The sequence below is a fragment of the Dermacentor andersoni genome, chromosome 3, assembly GCF_023375885.2.
Source record: "Dermacentor andersoni chromosome 3, qqDerAnde1_hic_scaffold, whole genome shotgun sequence".
In the NCBI taxonomy this organism is placed as follows: domain Eukaryota; kingdom Metazoa; phylum Arthropoda; class Arachnida; order Ixodida; family Ixodidae; genus Dermacentor; species Dermacentor andersoni.
In genome coordinates this window covers 204123204-204148215 of record NC_092816.1, presented here as the reverse complement: position 1 = coordinate 204148215, position 25012 = coordinate 204123204, and the positions used below count along the sequence as shown (strand labels likewise).

General features: G+C 46.8%; 1 protein-coding gene across 1 annotated transcript in view; it reads right to left on the bottom strand.

Moving 5' to 3' along the window:
- The window catches only part of l(3)80Fj (lethal (3) 80Fj), a 378408-nt gene that overhangs the window by 89355 nt on the left and 264041 nt on the right, over nucleotides 1–25012 (bottom strand). Inside the window, exons 38-40 of the mRNA XM_050172680.3 lie at nucleotides 23245–23441; nucleotides 22951–23140; nucleotides 3703–3773 (exon numbers count right to left, since the gene is read on the bottom strand). Of these exons, the coding sequence (XP_050028637.2) occupies nucleotides 3703–3773; nucleotides 22951–23140; nucleotides 23245–23441 (458 nt within the window). The remainder of the gene's footprint in view (nucleotides 1–3702; nucleotides 3774–22950; nucleotides 23141–23244; nucleotides 23442–25012) is intronic.

The following is a 25012-nucleotide window of genomic DNA, read 5'->3' as shown; positions in this document are numbered from 1 at the left end:
TGCATGTGTGTGGCAGCGCGTGAACACTGATAACCCGCCACCTGCGCCTCCGCGGTTTCCTTTCTCTTCAGTGCCCGGAATCTTGCGGCAGCTCACTGACGAGAATGACATTCTCGGCTGGTTTCATGTACTTTATGACTGGGGCATCATTGACCTAATAGTCATGGAGACTAACCATTATGCAGTAGCGTACTTTGCTGCTCGGGGTTCTACATGGAAAACGATAGACCACGATGAGATTATGGTCTTCCTTGCGGTGATAATATTACATGGTATTGTCGGCAAACCTCAAGCTGAGATGTACCGGTGAACAAAGGAAGTTTTGGAGACACCAGTGTTCAGGAAGACTTTGAGCAGGAACTGCTTCAGCGCGTTGATGCGCTGCCTTCATTTTACCAACTTGAAAACTGTGGATGAAGCTACCCATCTGCACTCCAGGCTATGGAAGCAACGTCTTTGCAATTTTCAGTGTGTTACCGTGTATTGCATTAAATAAATACTTCCGACTTTCAGTACGTTCTGACCCATTACCACGGCATGCATTGAGGGAAAGCCACCCTAAACCGTAGTATTTTCTTTTATAATTTCTGTGCTCATTCTAAACAGAAATTAATGATGTAATATATTTTCAGAATCAGAATTGCACGACAAAGTTATGGCTACTTAAAAAAAGAATTGGCAATTTTGGTACGTTTTTCGGAAGTTAAATTGGCGGTTAAAGGTTAAAAAAAAAATTATTATTTGTTTATTATTTAATTTGACCTTCATTAATTAGGAAAAGCAGATAATTCAGACTTGTCCTTTCGTGCGGCAGGAGTATGCATTATATAATGCAATGAAACTTTCATTAATTCAGTCGTATTTGGCTGCACATCGGTTAATTCGGACAACTCTCTAAGCTCGGCGAGCGCTGGAGCATCGTAAATGTGCGACGCAAAAGAGCAGGAATGGCGTTAGCACATCCCTAGTCCGCGTCGACGTAGTCATCAGGGTAAATTTCATGTGAATGACAGCAATGCCAGAACGCTTCGTGCCTATTTGTGCCCTTAAAGCTTTTATTCTTGCGTTTACCGCCACACAACACTGAATTAGCTGCATGTCTTCATGACTGCATACTAGCCAGCCATGATTGTGTCAATAATAATAATAGTAATAATAATAATAATAATAATAATAATAATAATAATAATATTCTTTATTTCAGACAACAAGGTCTCGGATACAAGGGCAGAAGGCAGACGTGCTCTGCCTGATGGGACCCAAGCACCCGAATACACACACTCAAAGGATGTAGCAGCATGAAGAACATAATTCACTACCGTCACATACACAACACAGTTTTATGCAAAGTAAACAACCGAACAAGGTACAAGCTTTTACAATCTTAAAGGAAAATTCGTACAAATAAAGAGCCCTATGATCACAAAAAAATTCTGTATACACAACATATTGATTATTAGGACAGGAAAGGTGGTAAGCTTTAACATTCTTATTGAAAGAGTTCAGGGACACGCATTTCTGAATAATTTCTATGGCCTGTGTATGTCTGTTGAGAAGACTGGGAATTAAGTATGAGAGCACTTGGGTTTCGTAGTTGGTCCTCACAAGTGGAGTTCTGTGCCTTAATTTCTAAGGCACATTACTACTAGAGTGCAATTCAAGATATTTAGAAGGATCGAGCTTGATTTCGTAAGAAAGACGTAAGATGTTATAGACGTAAGAAAGCAATTTCAACTCATATAATTGATTCAGTTTTAGAACACAGTGTTTGAAAAAGTGCAAACCTGTATGGTAGTTATATGAGAGATTTCCGACATCGTATTGCTTTTTTCTGTAACGTTATCAACCTCATAAGATTAGTTTTGGTAGTAGACCCTTATATCAGTATACAATAGTGAAGATGTGAATGCATTAAAGTGTAATATAACTGCCATTTCAGCCATTTGGGAACAAGGTTTCTAATATTGTAGAGCACACAGAGTGACCTTGATACTTTGGCATGAATTTTATTAATATGCTGGGACAAGGCCAATGTTCTTCAAAAAGGACACCTAAAACTTGTAGAGTGAATTATGTTCAACTGCATTGTTTTCAAATGTAAGTTGAAGTTCAGAATCATCAGCTTTGTTGTGTGCTTTATATACAATACCCTTTGTTTTATTGACATTTAATTCGAGTTTATCTATATTCAACCATAATGACAATTCTTGTAACCTGGCACTACCTTGACATATATATTATCGAGATGCATACCAGAAAAAAATACACTGGTATCATCTGCATAAAGAATTATTTCAGGAGTTCTAGGGATGGCCACTATATCATTTACACAGATAATAAAGAATATTGGACCTAGAATAGACCCTTGTGGTACACCGTATATTAATTGTTTCATTTGTGATTGATAGCCATTCAAACATGTATACTGCACACGACCGGAAAGATAACTACGAATCAGACTTAAGGCAACTCCTCGAATGCCATAAAAGGGTAGCTTATAAAATAAAATATTGTGTTTAATAGAATCAAATGCCCTGTTGAAATTTAAGAATAGAACAACTGTGAACCGTTTCTCATCCATATTAGAAAGTATTTTTTCCTTTATTTTAAGTAGTGCTATTTCAGTTGACTTCCTCTCCCGAAACCCGCACTGTTCTTTCACAAGAATTTGTCTGGTGTCGAGAAACTTACATAGTCTTTGTTTTATGGGATGAAGAAGAAGACGACCAGAGAAAATATGGAATTTTGGGCTCCCGCTTCTGTACACGTTTTCGGACTGATTTTTGCAATTCCTAGCAACGAAATGTGCACTATTCAACGCAGTTTCTTCTAAGGAACACGCCGATGTCTGATTTTTGCCGGTCGGTGAACTCTTTTTCCATTTTCAAGACCTTTTAGTTCGGGTCACGCCGTGGCTTCGCTAGCCCTACCCGACTAGGCCTATCGTCGGCGACTAGGAGCGAGCAGACCCAGGCCTCGCTCGTACGTGTGTGCGGCAGCATGCCCGCTATGTAGACAGTCTTGGAGGGTTAGGACATCTCCAAAGAAGAAGCGAATCGCCCATGGGCAGAAACAAGAAGGTCAAACTGGGACTGACCGTTCCGGACTGAGGCAATGAGGAACGAACAGAGACGAAGGGCGACCGCCGCACAGCCAACCCGCAGAGCGCGGTCAAGCGCCTCGTCGCCGCATCGAGGCTCCCCCGGATACCAAGGGACCACATTCACATCATAGTGAGGCTGAGAGACGGCCTCGATGTGAAAAAAGTGAGTCAAATTTGCCTGGCACAAGCGCTAGCAATGGCGGCCTCACTCATGCCGACAAGACCGAGGAAGACATAGTTTGCCCGAAAGCAACCCAGAATTTTGTACAATTTGTACAGAATGTTGTAAGGCATTTGTACAAAAGGTGCAACAAATATTTCTTTGTTCCAAGAGTGCTTCAGGCCCAACACATTCTAAAGGTCTGCATGTTCATTGTGAAGACTGGTCTACTACACATTCACTGTATATCAACAACTCCAGCAGAAATGTACACAGGGCCCTCTTAAACAGATGATTTCCCCAATGATGTGCACAAGCAGTCTTTCGTCAACTACAGAAGTAGAAACACAGAAACACCTATGTTTAGATTACAAGTGTCAGTTGTTTCCGTGTCCCAACTGTAATTCTTCTCAAGGAAGCTGAAGTGATGTACTCTTACCTTGTGAGATTGTTCTGTGCCAAAGTTGTCATCCTCATGGGCAGTTTCTGTGGTCATCTTTCCAGTCACACCTGAAACAACAAAAAGCGCTATAGACAGAGCAAAAAAAATTCAATTCTAAGATTTTAAGTGCCAAAACATGCAGATTACACAGGTGTTTTCGCATTCACTCGCATCAAAATGCGGCTGTTGTGGACAGGATTTGATCTCCCATCCTCAGGCTTAGCAGGACAATGCCGTAGCCACTAAGCCACCATGGCAAATGTGCATATACATATGTATACAAATACACACACACACACACACACACACACACACACACACACACACACAAATAAAAAAAGTAGTAAAGGAAAAACATATTTCAGTGTATTCCTCAAGCAGAAGATGCAGCAATTACAGTAGAACCTGATTCATACATTTTGCAAAAATAACATGAGAAAAAACATACTAACTGAGAAAATGTATGACCCAAAGTAACTAAAATATGTGCCAGACTCAACTGTACTTGACACCTACGTAATGCAAAGCACTGTGTGAATTTTCTGCACAAAGCACGAGGCGCCAACGCCTGTAAGTTGGTGGGGCGTCGGCAGCCCAAGACGTGTTTTGTTGTTTTCCTATGGCGTTGTGTTTTAAGAAGGCGACAAGAAATGAAATTGAGCTGGTGGGCGACGCTGGATGGTGCCGAAGCGAAACGTGACGCTCACATTGCGCCGCCTGTAGCAGGGAACAAAGGTGCGTTTGGATTATCGCCTACTAAAAGCGTGCAGCATGCTACCAATGGCACTACGCACCATGCGCTGTAAAACAAATAGGTGAAGATGTTCATTGCAATAGATTTGGCGGCGATAGTTGTGAATGCGGAGTGCAATGACATGGGCGGATATTTGCTGGTACCGGAATAACATACCGTGAGTGTACTGGCACTTTCACATGGACGGGCAGGTATATACTGTTCTCGATCACACATGCCTCACATATTTTCTTGTTTGTATGGGATCTAACAGGCAGAAAACATACCAAACGATCACAGTTTGTCGATGTACTGAACGTTGGTGGCAAAAAATAGTATTTCTAAAAATAGTATTAGTAAAACGTATGAAGCGGCAAAACATAAGAGTAAATCTATTGGGTTATTTTTTGTGTTCTCGAATGCAAACACTGGTCGCTGGGAAATTGTATGCAACGGGATCATATCAATACTGTACAAGAGCCATATTCTCAGCGGATCACTTTCAGGAATACGATCCCTTTTGTCATGTTTCACTAGATTCAGTGATGGACATGTTGGCAGCTACGGGCAACAGTGTGTCTACAACAACAATGTGCCCAGAAGGCATGCTTGGCACTGGGCTTCTTCGATTTTCTGCTTCTGTCTACCTGTAGGCTGCTAGAGCCAGCCAGAATGCCTTCGTTTTTCTCGAGTTTATCTGCCCACCACTGCACGGTACACTACCGCTGCGTGTTTGTTTTTCTCGGGTTGGGCGGTTCTCGGTAGCTGCGGGCTGCCAGAACCAGCCAGGACAACTTTGGGATGGCAGAATCTGGGTGCTGTATGGTTGGCAGACAGAAAAAAAAAAAAAAAAAAAAAGGGAGCCGATGAGCACTCGCCACCATCTTTGAGGGGACTTTGTGTGCAATGTGGGCATTTGAGGACCTTTACTTCACTAAGCCAATTGGCTATGGTCACCTTCGGTTTTTATTACTTCTAGCATTTATCTTCTGGCGTTCTGGTGCACCATACTGCCTTGCGAGGCAGTGTGATACAAAAGGCAGCGAACATTCGAAGTTTATTTGTTTGTGTTGTGTGACACGTCTTTATGTGAACAGTGCAGCACACTCTCATGCATACATTCTATCTGTATTGTGTTTTGTGCAGGTTGTAGATGCTCATTCCTACACATTGTGGTGTCTTATCAATTCATTTTTTTCTGGTCACATTTACTTTCACATCTCTTGAGTATGTACAGTGATATATCCTTTCTCTGCAGTTAGTGAAGGCATTCGCAGCTAACCAGCATCCACTTTGTCCCTCTGTCTCATGTTTGCATGGCGTTGAAACTGATGTTGCTGATTGTACCGTATTTCCTCGCATAATGATCACATTTCATTGTAAAAAAAAAAAAAAATTGATGCAAATTCAGGGCTGCGATCAATGTGAATTAAATTTCCCGCGAAAATATATATTTTTTCCATTCCACGTTTGCTGCGGGATGACAACAGTTCAACAAGCAGGCAGCTGCCGCTGCAACAGTGTGGGATACCAAAACAAATGTGGCGGCTGGCGGAGCAAGTCGAACGTGCCGAACGCGATTTTAGTTTTTCTCGTGAGTACATTACACACACTGAAACAGTTTCTTCCGTATCAGTAATGAATAATAGCGTTAATATCTGCAAGCTTGCGACAATAACGTAGCCATGTCCACTTTGAGGAGGCAGCAACAGAGATGGGCGTGTGTAGCTGCCAGTACATAGAAACACATGGCGGGCATGCTGTGGAAATTGCGGCATTTGTTTTCACTACTAACCTAATATGGCACGTTTCCGCTAAGAGTGGGCAAATATCATAGCTGTGTTACAAGCGTGGGCGTATGAATAAGGTACACTTCTAACATATCTATTTAAACATGGCCACTGTAGTTGCCGCTCGCGATTTGTTGCGTGCCCCCAAGTGCAGACGAGAAGAATCGAAAGGCGCCCTTTTTGCTGTTGTTGGCCAAAACCATTATGAAGCCTGCAAGTAATAAAGCCAAGGCAAGTTTGGTTGTAGCTTTTTTTTTTCATGGAAGTGCAGAAAGTGATGAAAGGAATGAAATTGGGCATCTGCTTAACAATGTTGGGTGCGTGCAGACCATTTTATGTCTTGAAGAGTCACTCTCGTAGCATTTGACAGCATTCGACAGATGGTAAGCGCGATCATCATTAGCTAGACTTGGCACATGACATATCGCTGCAACAAGTTCGGAGTGTGATCATTACACGGGAAAGAAAAAAAAATCGAATTTTGACAACAAAATTCAGGGGTGCGATCATTACGTGAGTGCTATCATTATGCGAGTAAATACGTTATGTTCTAGCTAGGCCATTGATGTTATTGGAATTCACTGGTTGAGTAATGTCCAACCGGTTTATATAAGCACATGCACGTACATACACTTAATTGCTATTATGATCGACCAATACTGTTTTTCGTGTGAAGCTTTTCGCTGGTCACAGGCGGCATGCATTTTCATGCATCAGCTGCAGCCCCAGCTCCTTCAGCACAGGGGTAGAAGAGAAGCACTATCAGCCAAAGCAACTTTCTGCAGTCGAAGTCCAAGCAGATCGGCACGCAATGTAATACATATAAGATGTACCCGATATTATGCTTTTCCGTGCCTTGTCAAATATGATGACTGAACGCCAAATCATCAATGCCAGTGGGCGATCACTTGAGCGATCACTTTCGGGGATATGATCACCGCTGCGTGATTTTGCATCCTGGCATCAGGAACGATGGAAATTGTTTGTTCTGCTGTGCATTGAGTAAGGTTGGCCCAGTGCTTGTTCCTGTGACTAGCTGCGCGACACCTCACGAAATTGATCATATCTTCGAATGCAATCACTTCAGAATACCGCTTCAGCTCTTCGGCAAACGTAGCTGCATTTTTCCTAGCTGGCAAGGCATAAATGGGCCAGCAACGCCAAGTGCGTGCCGGCCGCTACCAAGCAAATAGCTTGTTTACGTTTATTCTGCAGCCAACTATCCCGGCATTCAATTTGGCAACCTTCAGGCAGCGTCAGGTTGTCTTGGAATCCCAGCCCATGCGATTTCCAATCAAGACCAGAACTAGCTGGCTGCCAGTAGGCTGCCAGAACTCCAATATCAGAGGCCCACTGTGTGAGGAAAACTGTTGCTCATGAGCACCGACAGGTTCGATGCTGTGTCATGCGAGATCTCACAAAAGTGATTCGCTAGGAATAGTCCCAGGATACACCAACAATAGGTTTCTCCCCATAGACAGCAGGCAACTGGGGGAAATATCGTCCACCACTCCTGGTTGACCACCCATTGCTCCAGGCTTACCACTCACCTCTCGAGTTTACAGCCCACCAGCCTGGTTTACCGCCGACCCCTTTGAGGAGATACTCGGCAGTTAGAATGGTCTTTTCTTTTTCATGATCTTCGAATGTTACTTATCATATGGAAAATTATTAGAAAGAAATATAAAGTAGAGGTTGAGAAAATCGCACCTTTCCATTGTGCTGTTGACAAAAATCGGGCAGCAAATCGGGCGTTGGCAGGTGCCATAGCACATGGAGAGAGTGGCCTTTTTTTTTTTAAGGCATCGTTTTGGAATTATGTAAGGTCGAAGAAGAAAAGGTTGGGAGAGAAAAGAAGAGGATGAACAGAAAATAAACAAGGATGGCTAATTGTCATACTGACTTATCTCAGTTTTATTACAAATATGGCGCAGTCAAGGACAGGAGAGGAACCTGTGCTGTGCACCTCATTCGCTTCGTTTTATGAAGGACTATGTGCTTGGACGTCATTGAAACCTGCACAGACAGTGACAGGCACTCGAGCATGGCAAGCTTTTTCCACAGATGACGGTTCGCTGTTACAGGTGAGTATGGGTGCCCTGTTCGGAATGCTCACGAAGACGTCCTTTTGCTATTGCAACGAAGAAGAGAGATGCTAGTGGGTCAAGCGCTCTTGCTCAGCAATGGCTCTTGTGCTCGGAAGGTGTCATTGTCCTGACCTTTGACACTGCGCTGTTCCGAGCTCAGCCAAATAAACACTTTTAGAATTGGTGGAGTGTGCTGGGTAACCTCGGACAATCATCCTGGAACTCCCGTCCCATACCCTACCATCTACCATGCCCCACGACGCCTCCCAGCAAACGCCTCCTCCTGCGCCCACTGCGTTCCCTGGGGTGCCTTGTCACCGTAACCCTCCTATCTACACTGGAGCGGACGACACTGATCTGACAAATGGCTCACGGCGTACGACAGGGTAAGAGCCCACAACAAGTGGGACGAAGCGGCCAAACTGAGCCACGTTCTGTCTTACCTCGCTGGTGTGGCCAGCCCGTGGTACAATAACCATGAAGCAGAGTTCCAGACATGGTTCGAATTTAAGACTCCCCTTGCCGATGTATTTGCTTGCCCTGCCGTTTGCAGCGTGCCGAAGAGTGTTTGCGAGAATGAGCACAACAGCCAGGTGAAACAGTCACCAGTTACATTGAAGATGTCCTGGACCTATGCTGGAAAGTCAATTTGACCATGGCGGAGTCTGATCGGATCCAAAACATCCAGAAGGGCATAGAGGATGATGCCTTTAGCATGTTGCTGGCCAAAAATCCTCGCTCTGTGGCCGAAATTATCACACTGTGCCAGAGCTATGAAGCACTCCGTAGGCAGCAGTCACTGACTCGTCGATCTCTACCATGTAACGAACACCTGGCTGGTTTGGCTGCTATGTCCGACCAGGCAGCTTTTTTTCAATCAATCAATCAATCAATCAATCAATCAAACAAGCTTTGGTCGCAGAAATGAAGGCGTTCGTCCGCGAGTAAGTTGCCTGGCAACTCTCTTTGATGGATTTTTCACAGCCATAGCCGGTACATGCGCCAAGGCCAAGTTTTGCGCCTTGCTTCACCGCGCCATAGTGCAAGAAATCAACGAGGTTTTGCCTGAGCACCACCAGCATGTTCTTGCGGCTGCGCCTCAGAGGTACGCCGTAGTCATGGCCAGGCCCCAACAGATCCCGACGGCTGCACCACTCAGCTACGAAGAAGTCGTCACCCAGCCCCAACACTCCCTCGACAGGGACCTCTTACGTATGCTGAAGTCCTAGCTATGCCCTGAAAACAGCCTGCCATGCAATCACTTCACCAGCCGCGCCGTCCAACGCGTCCTCCTACATGGATGGGACCTGCCGCAGCGACTCGGTGGCATACAGCAGACAATCGGCCGATATGTTTTGCGTGCAGCTACGCAGGCCACGTCGCAGGCCACTGTATTCGCGCGCAGTTGCCTAGTGCTACGCCATATGTGCCAAGTCGTATGGTGGGTTCACTGCGCCCATATTACGACGACGAACCTCTGGCTGCGTCACCACCATTCTGCCGGTCTGCCAACATCCGCCGCTCACCTTCTCGACACCGACGCTCTCCATCACCGATGCGGCCTTGTCCCGTAGCTCAGGAAGAGGAAAACTAATCGCTGCAGTCCATGAGGCAAAGGCTGCGATGCCGTCGAAATGCAAAAGTCCTCAACGTAGCCCGACCAATGTGATAGACGTGTTAGTTGACGGTGTGCGCATATATGCCCTCATGGACAACAGAGCCACTGTATCAGTTATGAACGCAAAGCTTTGTTGCTTCCTTCAAAAGGTCACGACGCGCCTTGCTGGATTCTCCTTCCGCACAGCAGGCGCACAGCATATTCACCCGATAGTGGCATGTACTGCTTGTGTTCTCATTGAGGACGTTGTATATGCCGTCGAATTTATTGTGACTTCATCGTGCTCCCACGAAGTTATCCTGGGGTAGGACTTCCTTGCCCGCCACAATGCCGTCATTCGTTGCACACGGGCCGAACTAGAACTGTCGCCGATCTCAGATACGACGCTTGCCGGTAATGCTTCTTTTGCGAACAAGATACTCGGCAGGCATGACACCACTGTGCCTCCCAACTCGTCAATAATTCTCTCTATGCACTGCAACAGCCTCTCCGATGCCGTCACACTACTTTCCCCATCTGGCCGTTTTTATACTCGAAAAGGTCTGCTGCTTCCTTTTGCGACAGTGAACGTCGAACAGGGCTCCACAGCTATTTTTGAGTGTAACCCCTTCTCATACCATGTCACGCTGCTTCAAGGCGAATCTTTTGGCTATGTGAAAGCGATCGATGCCGTACTAATTGTGGATGTTACCGAAGACGCTTCCTGTGCCAGTTACAGCACGCTCGCTTCTCTCTCTACGTTCGACCCTTTGCCCACAGGTGTGTTCGATTCATCTATTGCCCATGGCCTCACCCCAGCCCAGTGTTCTCACCTTCTGCGCATCACAGAAAAATTTCAGTCTTCTTTTGATGTTGTGCAACCTTCACTGGGCCGGACACATCTGTTGTCATGCACCATATTGACACTGGCTCCCAATCGCCATTGCGGCAATGGCCATATCGCGTCTCTGCCACAGAACGTCATGTGATTAATGAAAACGTTGACGAAATGCTTCACCGCAGAGTGATCTGACCCTCAAACAGTCCATGGGCATCTCCTGTCATCCTTGTCACGAAAAAAGACGGCTCTGTACAGTTCTGTGTAGACTATCGGCGCCTGAACAAGATCACTTGCAAAGATATATACCTGCTACCGCGAATCAATGACGCTATCGATAGCCTACAATGAGCTGAATTCTTTGCATCCCTAGATTTACACTCCGGCTATTGGCAAGTGCCCATGGCTGACGTTGATAGGCGGAAGACGGCCTTTGTCACACCCGACGGCTTATACGAATTTAACGTCGTGCCGTTTGGCCTTTGTAATGCACCAGCAACCTTTGAACGCATGATGGACACAGTTCTGCGCAGTTTGAAGTGGCATGCATGCTTATGTTACCTAGATGACGTTTTTTTGCCCGACTTCACCACGCGCCATCAACGCATCCAGAGTGTTTGACGTGCCTAATAAATGCTGGCCTACAATTGAACCTAAAGGAGTGACGATTTGCAGTGTGGCAGCTCCCAATATTAGGTTACATCATCTCGAAGGATGGAATCCTCCCCGATCCTGCCAAGCTTCATGCCATCGACGAATTCCCTAAACCGACGTCCATCAAAGAACTGCGCAGTTTCGCATGCTTGTGTTCCTACTTCAGGCGTTTCATTCGTAATTTTGCCGCCGTCACATCGCCCCTGATGAAGCTCCTTGAAAGCAACGAACCCCTCCATTCGTGGTCGTCCGAGTGTGATGAAGCGTTCGCAAAGCTCCGTCGTTTGCAGACGTCTCCTCCCATTTTGCGCCACTAAGACCCAACCTATTGAGGTGCACACAGATGCCAGTGGTGTTGGCTTCAGCGCTGTCCTAGCGCAGTGCAAAACAAGGGTTTCCTGAATATATTGTGGCATATGCAAGCCTACGCTTACTAAAGCCGAGACCAATTACACCATTACGTAAAAAGAATGCCTGGAGATAATCTGGGCGCTTAATAAGTTCGGGCCCTATTTGTATGGCCGCCTATTTGTATGGCCGCCAATTTGACATCGTCACGGAAGGATCCCTCAGGCCATCTCACCCTCTGGGCACTTCGCTTGCAGGATTATGATATCCGCGTGCTGTACCTCAACGGACGCCAGCATGCCGACGCCCTCTCACATTCTCCCTTGCCTGATGACAATGCCTGCAGCTCGCTATCCCAGCTTGACATTTCTTTCATCGACATTGGGACCATCGCTTCCGAGCAGCGCAAGGACCCTTGTATTGCCTCTATCATAGACTTTCTTACTGATCCGTCATCGTAGCCAACAACTCATGTGTTGCGCCGTCAAGCTCGCCATTTCACCGTTCGCGACGACCTGCTTCACCGACGCAATTACACCTCTGACAGCCGCCAGTGGTTATTAATAGTACCTCAAAGCCTGCGTTCTGAAATCGGCGCATCGCTCCACTCTGATCCAATGTGCACACACTGGACTTTTCAAAACCTACCAGCGCTTCTGACAACGCTACCACTGGCAAGAAATGTACAACTACGTTCAAAAGCTTGTTTGCTCATGCCCCGACTGCCACCGCAGAAAATCTTCACCCCAGCTCTCACCAGCTTGTCTGCAGCCTCTACCCTGCCCTAACCAGCCGTTCGGCCATGTTGGAATCGATCTGTATGGACCACTTCCTTTGACATCAGCCGGTAACCACTGGGCCATTGTTGCAGTCTATCACCTCACACGATATGATGAAATAGCTGCCCTCCCAGCAGCTACAGCGCGCGACGTTGCCACATTCCTGCTTCGCCAATTAATTTTGCGGCATGGTCCACCTCAAGAACTGCTCAGTGATCGTGGATGTGTCTTCGTGTCTGAAGTAGTTGAAGCCATTCTCAAAGAGTGCCACGTTGTTCATCACACAGCTACGGCGTACCACCCTCAAACAAATGGCCTCACAGAACGCTTCAACCGCACGCTCGGCGACATGCTTTCAATGTACGTCGCCTCCGACCACAAGGACTGGGACGCCATTTTACCCTTCGTAACCTACGCGCCTAACACCGCTACGCAGACCACCACTGGATTTTCAGCCTATTTCTTACTACAGTCGAACCCGACTATACCGTACCCGTTTACATAGAATTATTCTATATATTGAACAATTTCTGGACAAGGTATAGTTACAATGAGTATATGCAGCAAAAATTCCGCTTACATCGAACAAAAATAGCAGCGACTCCCGATATATCAAACGTCAAGCTGCGGAAAAATACCCATAGAAGTTGGCTTTCCCTCGTGGTGGTGGGGAAACCTTGCGGCACGGCTCCATCCAACCACTCTCCCTACCGTGACTGCGCTGCGTTGAGCGAGCCGTCGACACCCCCCTGCAAAAAATGATCCTGGCGCACCCGCAGCGCTTGCTCAGACAGCCAATCAGAGGCTCTTGTGCCCTCGTCGTGCAAGATGGCGAAAGTGCGAGTTGTCTTGCTGCTTTTCTGGTTCATTGTGTGTGCGTCTTGTGGGCCTTCTCCCGCACTGTTGCCATGATCGTGAAGCTCGAAATCATAAATCGGGTCGAACGCGGTGATAAGTAGGATGTCCCCGCAGCGTGCAAGATTCCGAGGAGCACTCTCAGCACAATCTTGAAGAATAAGGGGAGATTAGGGGCTAAAGCGGCTAAACTCGGGACCCGGTGCTCGTGGCGCCCGACGCGTACGCACGGCCCTGTACGAGTGGCTCATCTGAAATTGCTTCAGCCATGCTGGCTTCCGTGTGCTCGGTGATGACTAAATTCTGATGAATGCAGCGACGCCGTTGCCGGTGTTGCCGAAGTTTGGAGCGAGCTGTCAGAATTTCCGGAAGCTGTTGACGAATCAATGGTGGATGAGTTCATGAGTGCAAATGATGGTGTCGCGACCACGGGAGAGCCCGAAAACGAAGACTACATTGCTGACATCGTACTGAGCACAAGTGAAATTGGGCACAATGAGGAAAGCAACGACGGTCCTTTGCCCACATCCTCCGAAGTGATTAGTGCGCTCGCACTAGTCCGGTGCTTTTGCACGAATACGGAAAGTTGCGGCCTCAGCTGCTCCAACTCCTTAGACAATGTGCAGAAGTGTGTGCGTCACAGGCAGCGAAATTGCCCAAGCAGAAGAAAATGCAAGACTATTTCATGCGAAAGTAAGCTAATTCCATCAATAAACTGATTTTATAAATGATATGTGCTTTACGACATCCAATTATTTAGCAGGCTTATATCAAATTATGCTCTATATCGAATTGATAGGCGTTTTTTTGCGAGTTCGATATAGCCAGGTTCGACTGTATATGGTAGGCCCCCTTCGCAAACCACTGACACAATTCTGTCGTATCGGTCGGATGCATCTGAGTGCGTGCCTATTTCTGCCCCGGCCAGACATGCAGAAGAGTGCCCCGACCTCGCTAGTGTCTTTACATTCAATGATCAAAAGCGCCAAAGGAGCATTCGCGGTGACGCCACTTTCCCAGTCACCGTCAATCCTTCAAATCGGTGATCTTCACTTGCCACCGTGGTGGCCTTGCCGCGACATTTTTGAACTCGATAAGGCTACGAGCGAGTTTGTCCACAAGGCCCCGCTTCTCTGCAAAAACTCGCACGACACTCAAAGCATGCGCCGCGTCAGATAATGAAGGGTCGTCGCCCACTTCCACATTGTCGTTGTCGTCATGACTTTCTCTTGAAGATGGGTGAAATGTGACAGCGGCAACAATATCGCTATCTGAGAACTCCGCGGATGTAACAACGTCGACTTCTTGATAACATAAACACGAAACACCACAGGAAAAACCGTTGAACACCACAACTGCAAACATACTGGTGGAATGAAGAAAAAAAATTCACGCAGGAACATCTCTGGGAGTTGTCTAAGTATGCGTAAGCACTATGTCACTTGCTCATCTCCAAGCAGCCCGGTGTTATTATCAATGTTATGAAACTTGATCCAGCCAGTACAAACAAATGACAGCGCTGCAGCACCACGAACTGGTGTGCACGGCGGCGCAAGGTGCATTGATAACGCTAGCAAAGTACTGCAGGTGGTGGCACCCGGTGTGCTGATGACGTTCCGATCATTATAAGCCGTTATTGCTCATTAGCGCCTCTTCCATCCGCAGCGAACCATTATGAACCATGACCAAGTGTACACTGGGGGCGCCTGCATATATGGCACGGCTGTGCGGATCGTATTTTGAAAATTATCTGCATTTCGCATAGAGTGTGCAGACTGCTTTCCGCGACTACGCGCTGAAGAGAGACGCGCGGGCCCACATCTTGAAAACGATCTGTGATGCGCATAGAATGTGCAGACTGCCTTGTCTGCCGCTGCGCACTGAAGAGAGACGCGCGGGCCCACATCTTGAAAGCGATCTGCAGGGGCAGGGTGCGGTTTGTGCCGAGAGCTTCGCGAGCGCTGTGTCCTTGCCGACTTGTTCGCATTGAAGCGACAGGCAGCGTGAAGGTACAGTTGCTCACTGCTGTCGGGCTTTATCTTGAAAGCTGCCGTCTTGCGGGACGGATGGACGGAGGGTCATTTTTCTCGTTGGGTAAGCATAGAAATTCCTATGCATTAAAAAAAAAAAAGTGCTTCTGCACAGTTACTGCTTGAATTGGATTGTATTCGATGGCAACAGCGAATTCGCACCCCTACCGGCAGCGAATCTCAAAGGCCATGCATTTGTGCGCTGCAAGTGGCAACAGCTGTATGAGCAGGAACTACGTCATGGTGGCCATGTTTAAACATCACTATCATTGATGACTGTCATCCGGGTGTCTCAAGTCGAGAATTGAATGTCTGCACACATCAGATTTTGCTGATTTTGCGCCTGTGTGTGTAGAACAAGAAAGCAAATAGTACGCAATAACTATTTGATGGGCGCTGAGTGACTACAGTTTAAGCAGTCAGCCAATACCTGTTTTTCAATGGGGGCAGGGTTGGGGAATCTTCGCGACTACGTTTAAACAGCAATTACACATCAAGCGGGTACATATTAATGAGTTTTGACTGTATACTCATTGTAACTATACTGTGTTCAGAAGTTGTTCGATATACAGAATAACTTGATGTAAACGGGTTCGATATATTCAGGTTCGAGTGTATAAAGTAACCATGTATGACTAGCACGAGTGAACAAGGCCAAAATTACTGCAGTGCGCAAGACATTTTTCATCATATCATGAAATTTGAGCAGAGAAACAGCAGAGAAATGATAAAACCGGATGTTTACAAGTTTGTCACCTGCAAATGAACAGGCCTGGATGAGTTTGTATGAGCACACATGTGACCAAAATAGTTGGAAACAAAAGCTTGACAAGGTTATTGTCATGAGTCACTGGCAAGGCCTGTATGACAATGTGAAAAAGACGAAGACCCCAGCTGACGAAATGGAAAAGGGACCTGCAGGCAAGAAGCACATGAAGCGTGAAAGAAGAAGAGAAAATTAAGAAAAGGAGACGCAGGCGGAGGTGAGCTGGCATTGCTGACGTGGTCGAGAAGCAAGACAGTGGCATCTCCAGCTGTGCTTTGGAGAGGGAAGGCAGCATCTTCAGGGACCACGGACCGGAGAGGGAACGTTTGTGAGTTGGCCAGCGACAACTCCAACTCCCCAGCCTCAAGTGCATCGTTGTGGCTTTGTTCAGCGGCCTCGGTCCAACCCCATGCCGCCGTAACCGGTTGCTGTCCATTGCCACGAAAGCAATCGCCTGGCCGCGTCAGCAGCACAACGGCCGACTGGCCCAGACTGTGTCCGGTGCCACGTGGATCTCTGCGGAAGACTACAACCTCATCGCTCTCGAAGGAGGTTGGCGCACACGCTGCGTTGGAACCACGCAGGCCAACATCCTTTGCCACGCTGGGCCGGAGTCCGACATGACTGGTGGTGGTCAGAACGTTCGTTTGCTCATAACGTCGCATTGGTTAGTTGTGCGGAGGAACAATATGTAGTAGAGGGCTTGCTTGTTTTTTATGTGTATAGCTAGTTTTTGGAGTGTCTCGTGTGTGTATAGTGTTTATAGCGTGTCAGGGTAGTTTGCTTGTTCTTTTTTCATTTCTTTTTTTTTAGATAAATGTTCTTTAACATATTTGAACTGTGTCTCTGTCCATTTATGGAGCGCTAAAATTCGAGACAGTTATGAATATGCGCGTGCACCTACGAGGCATAGCGAAAACCTGGCATAACTTGAAAATTATAGAAAGAGCACACCGGCCGTGGGCTAGCAAGGAATGGCAGCGTGTTTGGATTATCCCTTACTAAAAGCGTGCAGCACGCTACCAATGGCACTATGCACTGTAAAACAGATACCTGAAGATGTTTACTACAATAGGTTTGGTGGCGATAGCTGTGAATGCAGCACGCGATGACCCAGGCGGAAATCTGCTGGTACAGGAATAAGAATCTGTGTGCCGTTTTCATGTGAGACGAGTAGCTATATACTGTTCTCAATCGCAAAGGCCTCGCGGCTTTTCTTGTTCACATGGGATCTAGTGGCTGGAAAATGTGTACGATCGCACTCTGCTGCAGGGAATGGTGGCACGTTTCAGTTATCACCTACTAAAAGTTTGCGCTGAGCCTCAGACGGCACCACGCACTGTGAAAAAGGTAGGTGAAGATGCTCATCACAATAAGATCGGGAGTGACAGCTGTGAATGCCACGTGCGACGACCCCGGAGATGATTTGCTGGTACCGAAATGGGAAACTGAGGGCGCGCCGGCATTTTCATGTGAGATGGGCGGGCGAGTATTGTGGTGAAGCTGCCATGGCGGGGACCTATATACTGCTCTTGATCATGCGCACCTTGCGCATTTTCTTGTTTACATGAGATCTAGCGGCTGGAAAACATGTCATACGATCGCAGTTTGGCGGTGTACTGAACGTTGGTGCCGAAAAATCGTGTTTTCTGGGAACATACAAATCAGTAAAGATGAGCATAACTCTACGAGGTCATTTTTTGTTCTCTCGACTGCGAACATTGGTGCAGGGAAAACGTAGATAATGGGAACATATCAACGAGGTTTTACGGTAATTCCAGCCCTCTGGTAGAATATTTTTTTGAGAAGAGAAGGCTGCTACATGTTACTGGCTTTACGTTATCGAACTCGTCGCTCATACCTCTGATTGTATTAGGACTGCTTAAGAGCATGCAGCATGATGTCCAACTACGAACACCGCATACTGTTGATGACTTGCTTAAAGATATGAAATATTCATGCACTCTGCAGCATCAAGAGAGTGCTTCTACCAGCTGCAGTACTTCATCAAATGAAGATCCCATACTGCAGCATAAAAATATGACCATTGACATCGGGAGGTCATCCTCTCTCATCTCAAGAGACTAGCCTCCTTACTGATCGTGCCAAGCTTGTTTACACCCAGCGAAAAAATATTGGGGGCCCAATATCTGAGAAAAATCTGAATATCTCTGCAACCTCACAACACAGTCTGGTATTTGCGTTTTGGGCCTCCACTAGAATATGCTAACAACATTGTACATTTCTGTGCAAGCAAACGGGAGGGAAGTGAAGGCTTTATTAGATAGCGGAGCTTCGATAACAGTTGTAAACAAGAGTGAAATTCCAGACCTAAGCATTGTGGAAGGTTGTCCTGTGACGGTGTATGGTGACGATGGCAGGAAATAGACATACTATACCGAGTGGGCAGAAGTGCAAAGGAAAAAGCACCTTAACTAAGGCTCTTGTACTCGATGAAGTAAAATATCAGTTGCTCTTGCCTCACCCAGTCATGCAACAGCTATGACTTAACCTCGAATGGGACGAGGAAGTCACTACTAGGGATGAGCGCCAAATGTCTTCGGTTTCCCTTGCTTAACTTCAACGGAAGCCTACTACAGTGGTGGATGTTATCAAGCTGTATGCAGAGCTCATGTGGGTCAGAGACCATCCAAAGGCCACATCAAAGTTTAAAGTACTGTTTGAACTTCACAACAAGACTGTAGTGAAACTCAAGGCTTGCAATATGTCGTGAGAGAAGAAACATTGGTTGAAGGAAGAAATACAGAAGATGCTCGACACCTGCGTAATTCACCTATTAACATCTGCCTTCGCTTCTCTGATCACCATTGCTCCCAAAGGAGATCTGTTTCTGGATTTTTGGAAGGATTTTTTAAAATTTTATTTTGGACATTTGTCACTCACTCTTTGCAATAAAGTTGTTAGACATCACAAACAAGAAAGTTTTGGAAGTGAGGTGTTTCGGATATGATGGAGTTCAGATAAAATGGAACATTTTTGGTGGGAATATGAGGGTCCGTTTTAACGAGAGTCAACTGTAGTGTTATTGCCCTTCATGACCGAGCGATGTCTTTGAAGTTGAAGGTCATAGTCTCTGACAATGAACGTACATTCATGAGCAACAAGCTTTAGCAGAGGACAGACCGTTGTGGGGTTGTGCTGCGGCACTGCTCTCTATATCACCACATAGCTAATACCGTATTTATTCGAATCTAGGCCGAAAGTTTTTTTCAAATAATCATATTCCAAACTCTAGGGTAGGCTTAGTTTTGAGGATTTCAAAGAACACGCCAGTTTTTCATTGAAACTGCTTAGTATAGTGCATAGCTAGCGCCATCTAGAAAAGTCAGTATTGCAGCCGCATACTAGCCGTGCCAGTAACCAACCGTACACAAGCAAGGTAGCCATTTTGACCTGTGTAGTGCCGGACGTATCGGTGTGAGGCGTGGTGTTATCGTGATGACACCAAGCAGGAGATGCCACTACAGTGCCGCTTTCAAGAGAAAATTTGTGATAGCCGCAGAGGCATCGTCAAACCTTCAAGCCGGGCGGGACTTCGGCGTCGACGAGAAAAACGTCCGTCGTTGAAGGGGACAACGACAGCAGCTAACAGAATGACCAATACCATAGAGGAGCGCAGCAGGTATCGCAAAGCGATGAAAGGGCCAGTTTGACAAGAAACTATCAAGTTAAATGACTTTGTTCTTGTCTGAAAGGGACTACCAGGAACTCCACAAATTACGCCCATTCACGCACTCCAGGTCGAAGCGCAATTAAATACGCTAGACGAACTGGTCCACCAGCGTCGCCAAGCTCGTTCCGCAAAGTGCCATACTATCCCTGAAGTTGCAGCTCTTGAGAAGTATATGGCAGACGGTTCAGTGATGCCCTGCGATTCCTGCTCGCCACGACCACCATGGCTTTATCAGCAAGTTACGGCATACACACACGATCCATTGGCCACCTTAGAGAGTCGAGTATAATAGCAAATAGCTCATCAGCTACGAGTGCAAGCTCTTCGTGCAGACATGTAGCGTACGTCGACGCTAGTGTGAGTGATGATCACGTCACCACGGCTATCACTTGTCCTGAAGTATTGTCAGAAATCGCAACCTGCTCGTATGCTTGCTCCCCTGCCTGGCCGTCGACACAGGCGGAGCTCTTGGCAATCCGAGAGAGACGCAATATCCATCCTCTGTCCGCTGCTTCCGCCGTCTAGTAGACACATTGATATCTTCACCGATTCCTCAGCTGCCATCTGTTGTCTGCGGCGTGTTCTGAATTCCGATGTTTTGGCACAGGACATTCAGGACACAGTGGAGAAATTATCCGTTACAGTACGTGTACAATGGATACGTCGCAATGCGCATCCCACACAAGCCTTAGTGGATGCAGCGAGCCATAACAAACCTTCGCGTCCACTTCAACTGGCCCCCACCTCTCCGGAGACAAGGCTCCTCGCAGAAAAAGAACACCTTCGGCGCGCCACGTGAGCACTTCTCCCACCGTGTGGCACCGACCTCCCTGGCGGCCTAGCGCGCTGGGAAGAGGTCTTGTTACGAAGGTTACACCTCCGTGTCGCCCTCACCCCTGCGATAACCTAATCGTGGTCGGCACAGTACCGTGCCTCCATCAGCGATTCCTGCCTCTTCTGTCCAGCTCCTGTCTGTGAGGTGGACACTGGGCACCTCCTCTGGACTTGCCCTTCTCTACATGCCCTCTGCCAGAAACACCTGCTTCGATGTGGACCACCCTCAGGTCGGCTGCCAGATGTAGAAAGTTGGATCTTGGGGCCCCACCACCGGACATTGCTGGACTTCCTCCGCGAATCTGGAGTGTATCTACATGTTTAAATATTTCTTTATGCCAGAAGGCACGCTGTCGCCAAAAAAAAAAAAAAAAGAGAGAGAGCGAGAGAGAGAGATAGAGGACCTGACGTAAAAATTCTTGGTCCGTTCCAGGTCGTGAAAACATGTTTGCAGCAAGGTGCACTGAAAACTGTTGGGTATATGAACAGTGGACAATTAGAGGTTGCAGCTGTGAGCAACGTCCTTGCTTATCAGCCCGGGAGAGGTGAGACAAGAGGGGGAGTGTAAGGTAGAAGGTTGGGAGAGAAGAGGATGAAGTGAACATAAACAAGGAGGACTACATTGTCATACTGACTTATCCCGGTTTTATTACATATTATAAAGAGGGCAAGTCCATGCTACAGAAAGCTATAACACTGTATTTTGCTGTGCAAATATAAAAGCAAGAGAAGCAAACCATGAGAGGAAAAACTAGCATTGTGATTCATTACTGCCGCCGCATAGACACAGGAAGTGTTCCTATTGGCTAATGCTGATTGTAATCACCAGCACATGTATTGCATGCATTTTTACAGTGGCGAGCTGTGTATTTCATTGTTGTGGCAAAGTTTGGTGATTGCTGTAGGATGCATCACTGGCCTGAGTTAGTTTCATTAACGCACCCAAAAAGCAAAATTGGTGAATGTACAGTCGAAGCCAGTTATATCAAACTCGGGGGGAAAAAAAAAATAACGCCTATCAGTTTGACATAGGGTATAATTCGATATATGCCTGCTAAAGAAATGGGCGTCATAAAAGCACATACCATTTATAAAAGCACTTCATTGATGGAACTACTTAGTTTCGCATGACATAGTCCTGTATTTTCTTCTGGTTAGGCAATTTCGCTGCCTGCAACGCACACACTTCTCCACATTCTCTAAAGAGTCGGAGCAGCTGATGCCGCAACCTTCCACATTTGCACAGAAGCACCGGACTAGTGTGAGTGCACCAATCACCTCGGATGATGTCGGCAAAGGATTGTCGTTGCTTTTCAATTGTGTCCACTATCACTTGTGCTTGGTATGATGTCAGCAATGTAGTCTTCATTTTTGGGTTCTCCCGTGGTCACGACACCATCATCTGCACCCACAAACTCGGTGACTGTTGCTTCGTCAACGGCTTCCAATTTTCTGACAGCTCGCTCCAAACTTCGGCACCACCAGCAACAACGTCATCGCACTCATCAGAATTTTCAGTTACCACCGTGCACATGGAAACCGGCACGTCTGAAGCAAATGTGAATGAACCATTTGCACACAGCTGCCTCGACGTCACCATGCATATGCACCAGGTGCCACAGGCATCGGGTCGTGAGTTTGTCCGCTTTAGCCCTAATCTTCCCCCTATTCTTTTTTCAAGATCGTGCTGAGAGTGCTCCTCGGAATCTCACATGCTGTGGCGACATCCGACTTCTCACAGTGTTCAAATTGATTCACGATTTCGAGCTTCACGGCGAAAAGCAAATTTTGTCACTTCGCGTTAGCCATCACAACAGCACTGCGGGAGAAGGCCCACAAGGCGCAAACACAATGAACCAGAAAAGCAGCGAGACCACTCGCACTTCCACCACCTTGCACGACGAGGGCACAAGAGCCTCTGATTGGTTGTCCGAGCAAGCGCTGCGGGCGGGCCAGGATCATTTTTTGCAGGAGCCAACTTCTGCGCCGCTTGACATTTGATATATAGGAAGTTGATGCCATTTTTGTTCGATGTAAGCATAGTTTCTGCTATATATACTCATTATAAGTATACCGTGTTCAGAAATTGCTCGATATACAGATTAATTCTATGTAAACGGATTCTATAGTCAGGTTCGACTGTATAATTCAAAATGAGTGAATGGTTGTCTTGAAAAAAGAGAAAGAGAGAGAAAGAGAGGGAGATGCTTAAAACAAGGCAAGCCAGCTGTGCGGCTCACCTGAGATCTTGTACAGGAGGTCACCGAGCAGCTGGACTGAAGAGTATCGGATGCGCCAGTTGTCATCAAAGAGCCCTTTCTCCAGTTGGGGCAGCAGCAGGGTCATTGCTGTTTCTGCATACATGTTCACCATGCGCTGGCCTGCCCGTAGTGCTGTCTCCCGCACATACTCGTTCTCATCTGCTAATGCCTGCAACGCACATACGTACTAAGCATCAGCCTACACAACTTGTGGAATGCTACATAATGATAAGCCATGCAGTAGTAAAGAACGGATGAAACAGCTAGACTGACCTTTAGAATTGGGTTGATGATCTGGGAAATATAGGGGGTGAACTCCTTCTGGAAGACACCCGGCAGGTATATGAACATCATGACATAGCCGTCCTTGACATGCGGTGCAATGTCTGTCCGCTCTGCCGTTGAGATGATCTCTGGCATCAGCGTCTGGAGCTTCTCCACTCCCAAGCCTCCGAGCACTTCACTTAGGCCTTTCCCACGGAACCAGAGGAAAAACAGTGAAACATAATTATTTATAATTAGGTTAATTAATTAAATATTGGGGTTACACATGCTAAAACCATAACTTGATTATGAGGCACACCCCAAGGGCATGCTGGAATAATTTTGACCCCCTGGGGTTCCTTAATGTGCACCCAAGACACGGTACATGAGTGTTTTTGCATTTTGCTCCGTTCGAATGCTGCTGCTGTTGCCAGGGTTGGACCTGCAACTTCGAGCTCACCAGTGCAACACCACAGCCACTCTGCTACCGTGGCGACCAGTGACAGACAGCTGCTAAGAGTCTTTGCATCCATAATGAGATGCAAAACCGAAAGAAGAGCATAAAATTGCATGCACTCGAGCTATTAAAGGCTCTGACTCATTCACAAGATTTAATGTCGCAAAGCAACACAGTGGCTATGAGACACACAGTAATTGAAGGCTACGCATATTTTTAAAAATGCGATTGGATTCTTGTGCATCTAAATCAATGTAGACAAGTGTTTTTGCCTTCCACCCCACTAAGATGCAATGACCATGGCGAGGCATCGAGCCTTTGACCTCTTCCCCAGCAGCACAGCCACTGAGCCTTTGGTAACGGCTCCAGCTTAAAGCTTACCTTGTTTGTCTGCTGTTGATCATAGGATCACAGAGGCCTTAAAAACAATACTGTAAAGCCTTGATTGACAGACTCGAAATTTAAGGCCACAAGTACAACTCTAGGTTACTGTTATGTTGCTGCGTGGGTCATATCGCGAGGCACCATCGCGACAAGGCGTATCGGCAATAACCTTTTCTTGCCGTCACGAAACAAACACTGAACAGGGGAACTTGATAACCACTGGAATATATACATTCTTGGGGCCAGAAGATGGCGCTCTTCAACACCAGGGTTGACTGACGAAGATACGTCATCCGCTGAACTCAGCGGCCAGAATCGGTACACAACAGTTACTTTATAATTTTACCGGGGTTAACAAGACTGCAGGCACCCAATAAAGTTCTGTATTGTTGGCTTCCCGCTTGACTTTGTCATTCTGGACTTTTGGTCATTAACTGACTTCATTTATTTTTGTTTTTCTGTGTATGAGAGTAAGCACACCCCATAAGTGCAATGGTTGGCTGCTATACTCGGGCAACTTCCTGTGGCACTGGAGGGTAAGCTATGGAGGCACAGTGTGCCTGAGGAACAGCACTCCTAAATATAGTTACAAAGTCTTATGAGCGTTAGGTTAAGCTGGGAAACAACCTTGTCTCATTAACATAAGACAAAACACATCACTCTGACTTATGTTTTCAGCTTTTTTCTGCCATGTTCAGCACAATATTGTTGCGTGTGGAAAGACACAGACAGAAGAGGCTATTCACAGGCTATTTACACTAGAGCCAGGCAGCCAGGCCGACACTCGCTTGCGCCAGTTGTAGGGCTTGAGTCGGGCGACGTGGACAATGTCACTGGTTGTCACAGCGAAGGACGTAGTGGGCGTGGCTAGAACGATTTCATAGGTGACATCGGCCACTTTGCGGAGCACGCGATATGGACCTGTGTAACAAGAAA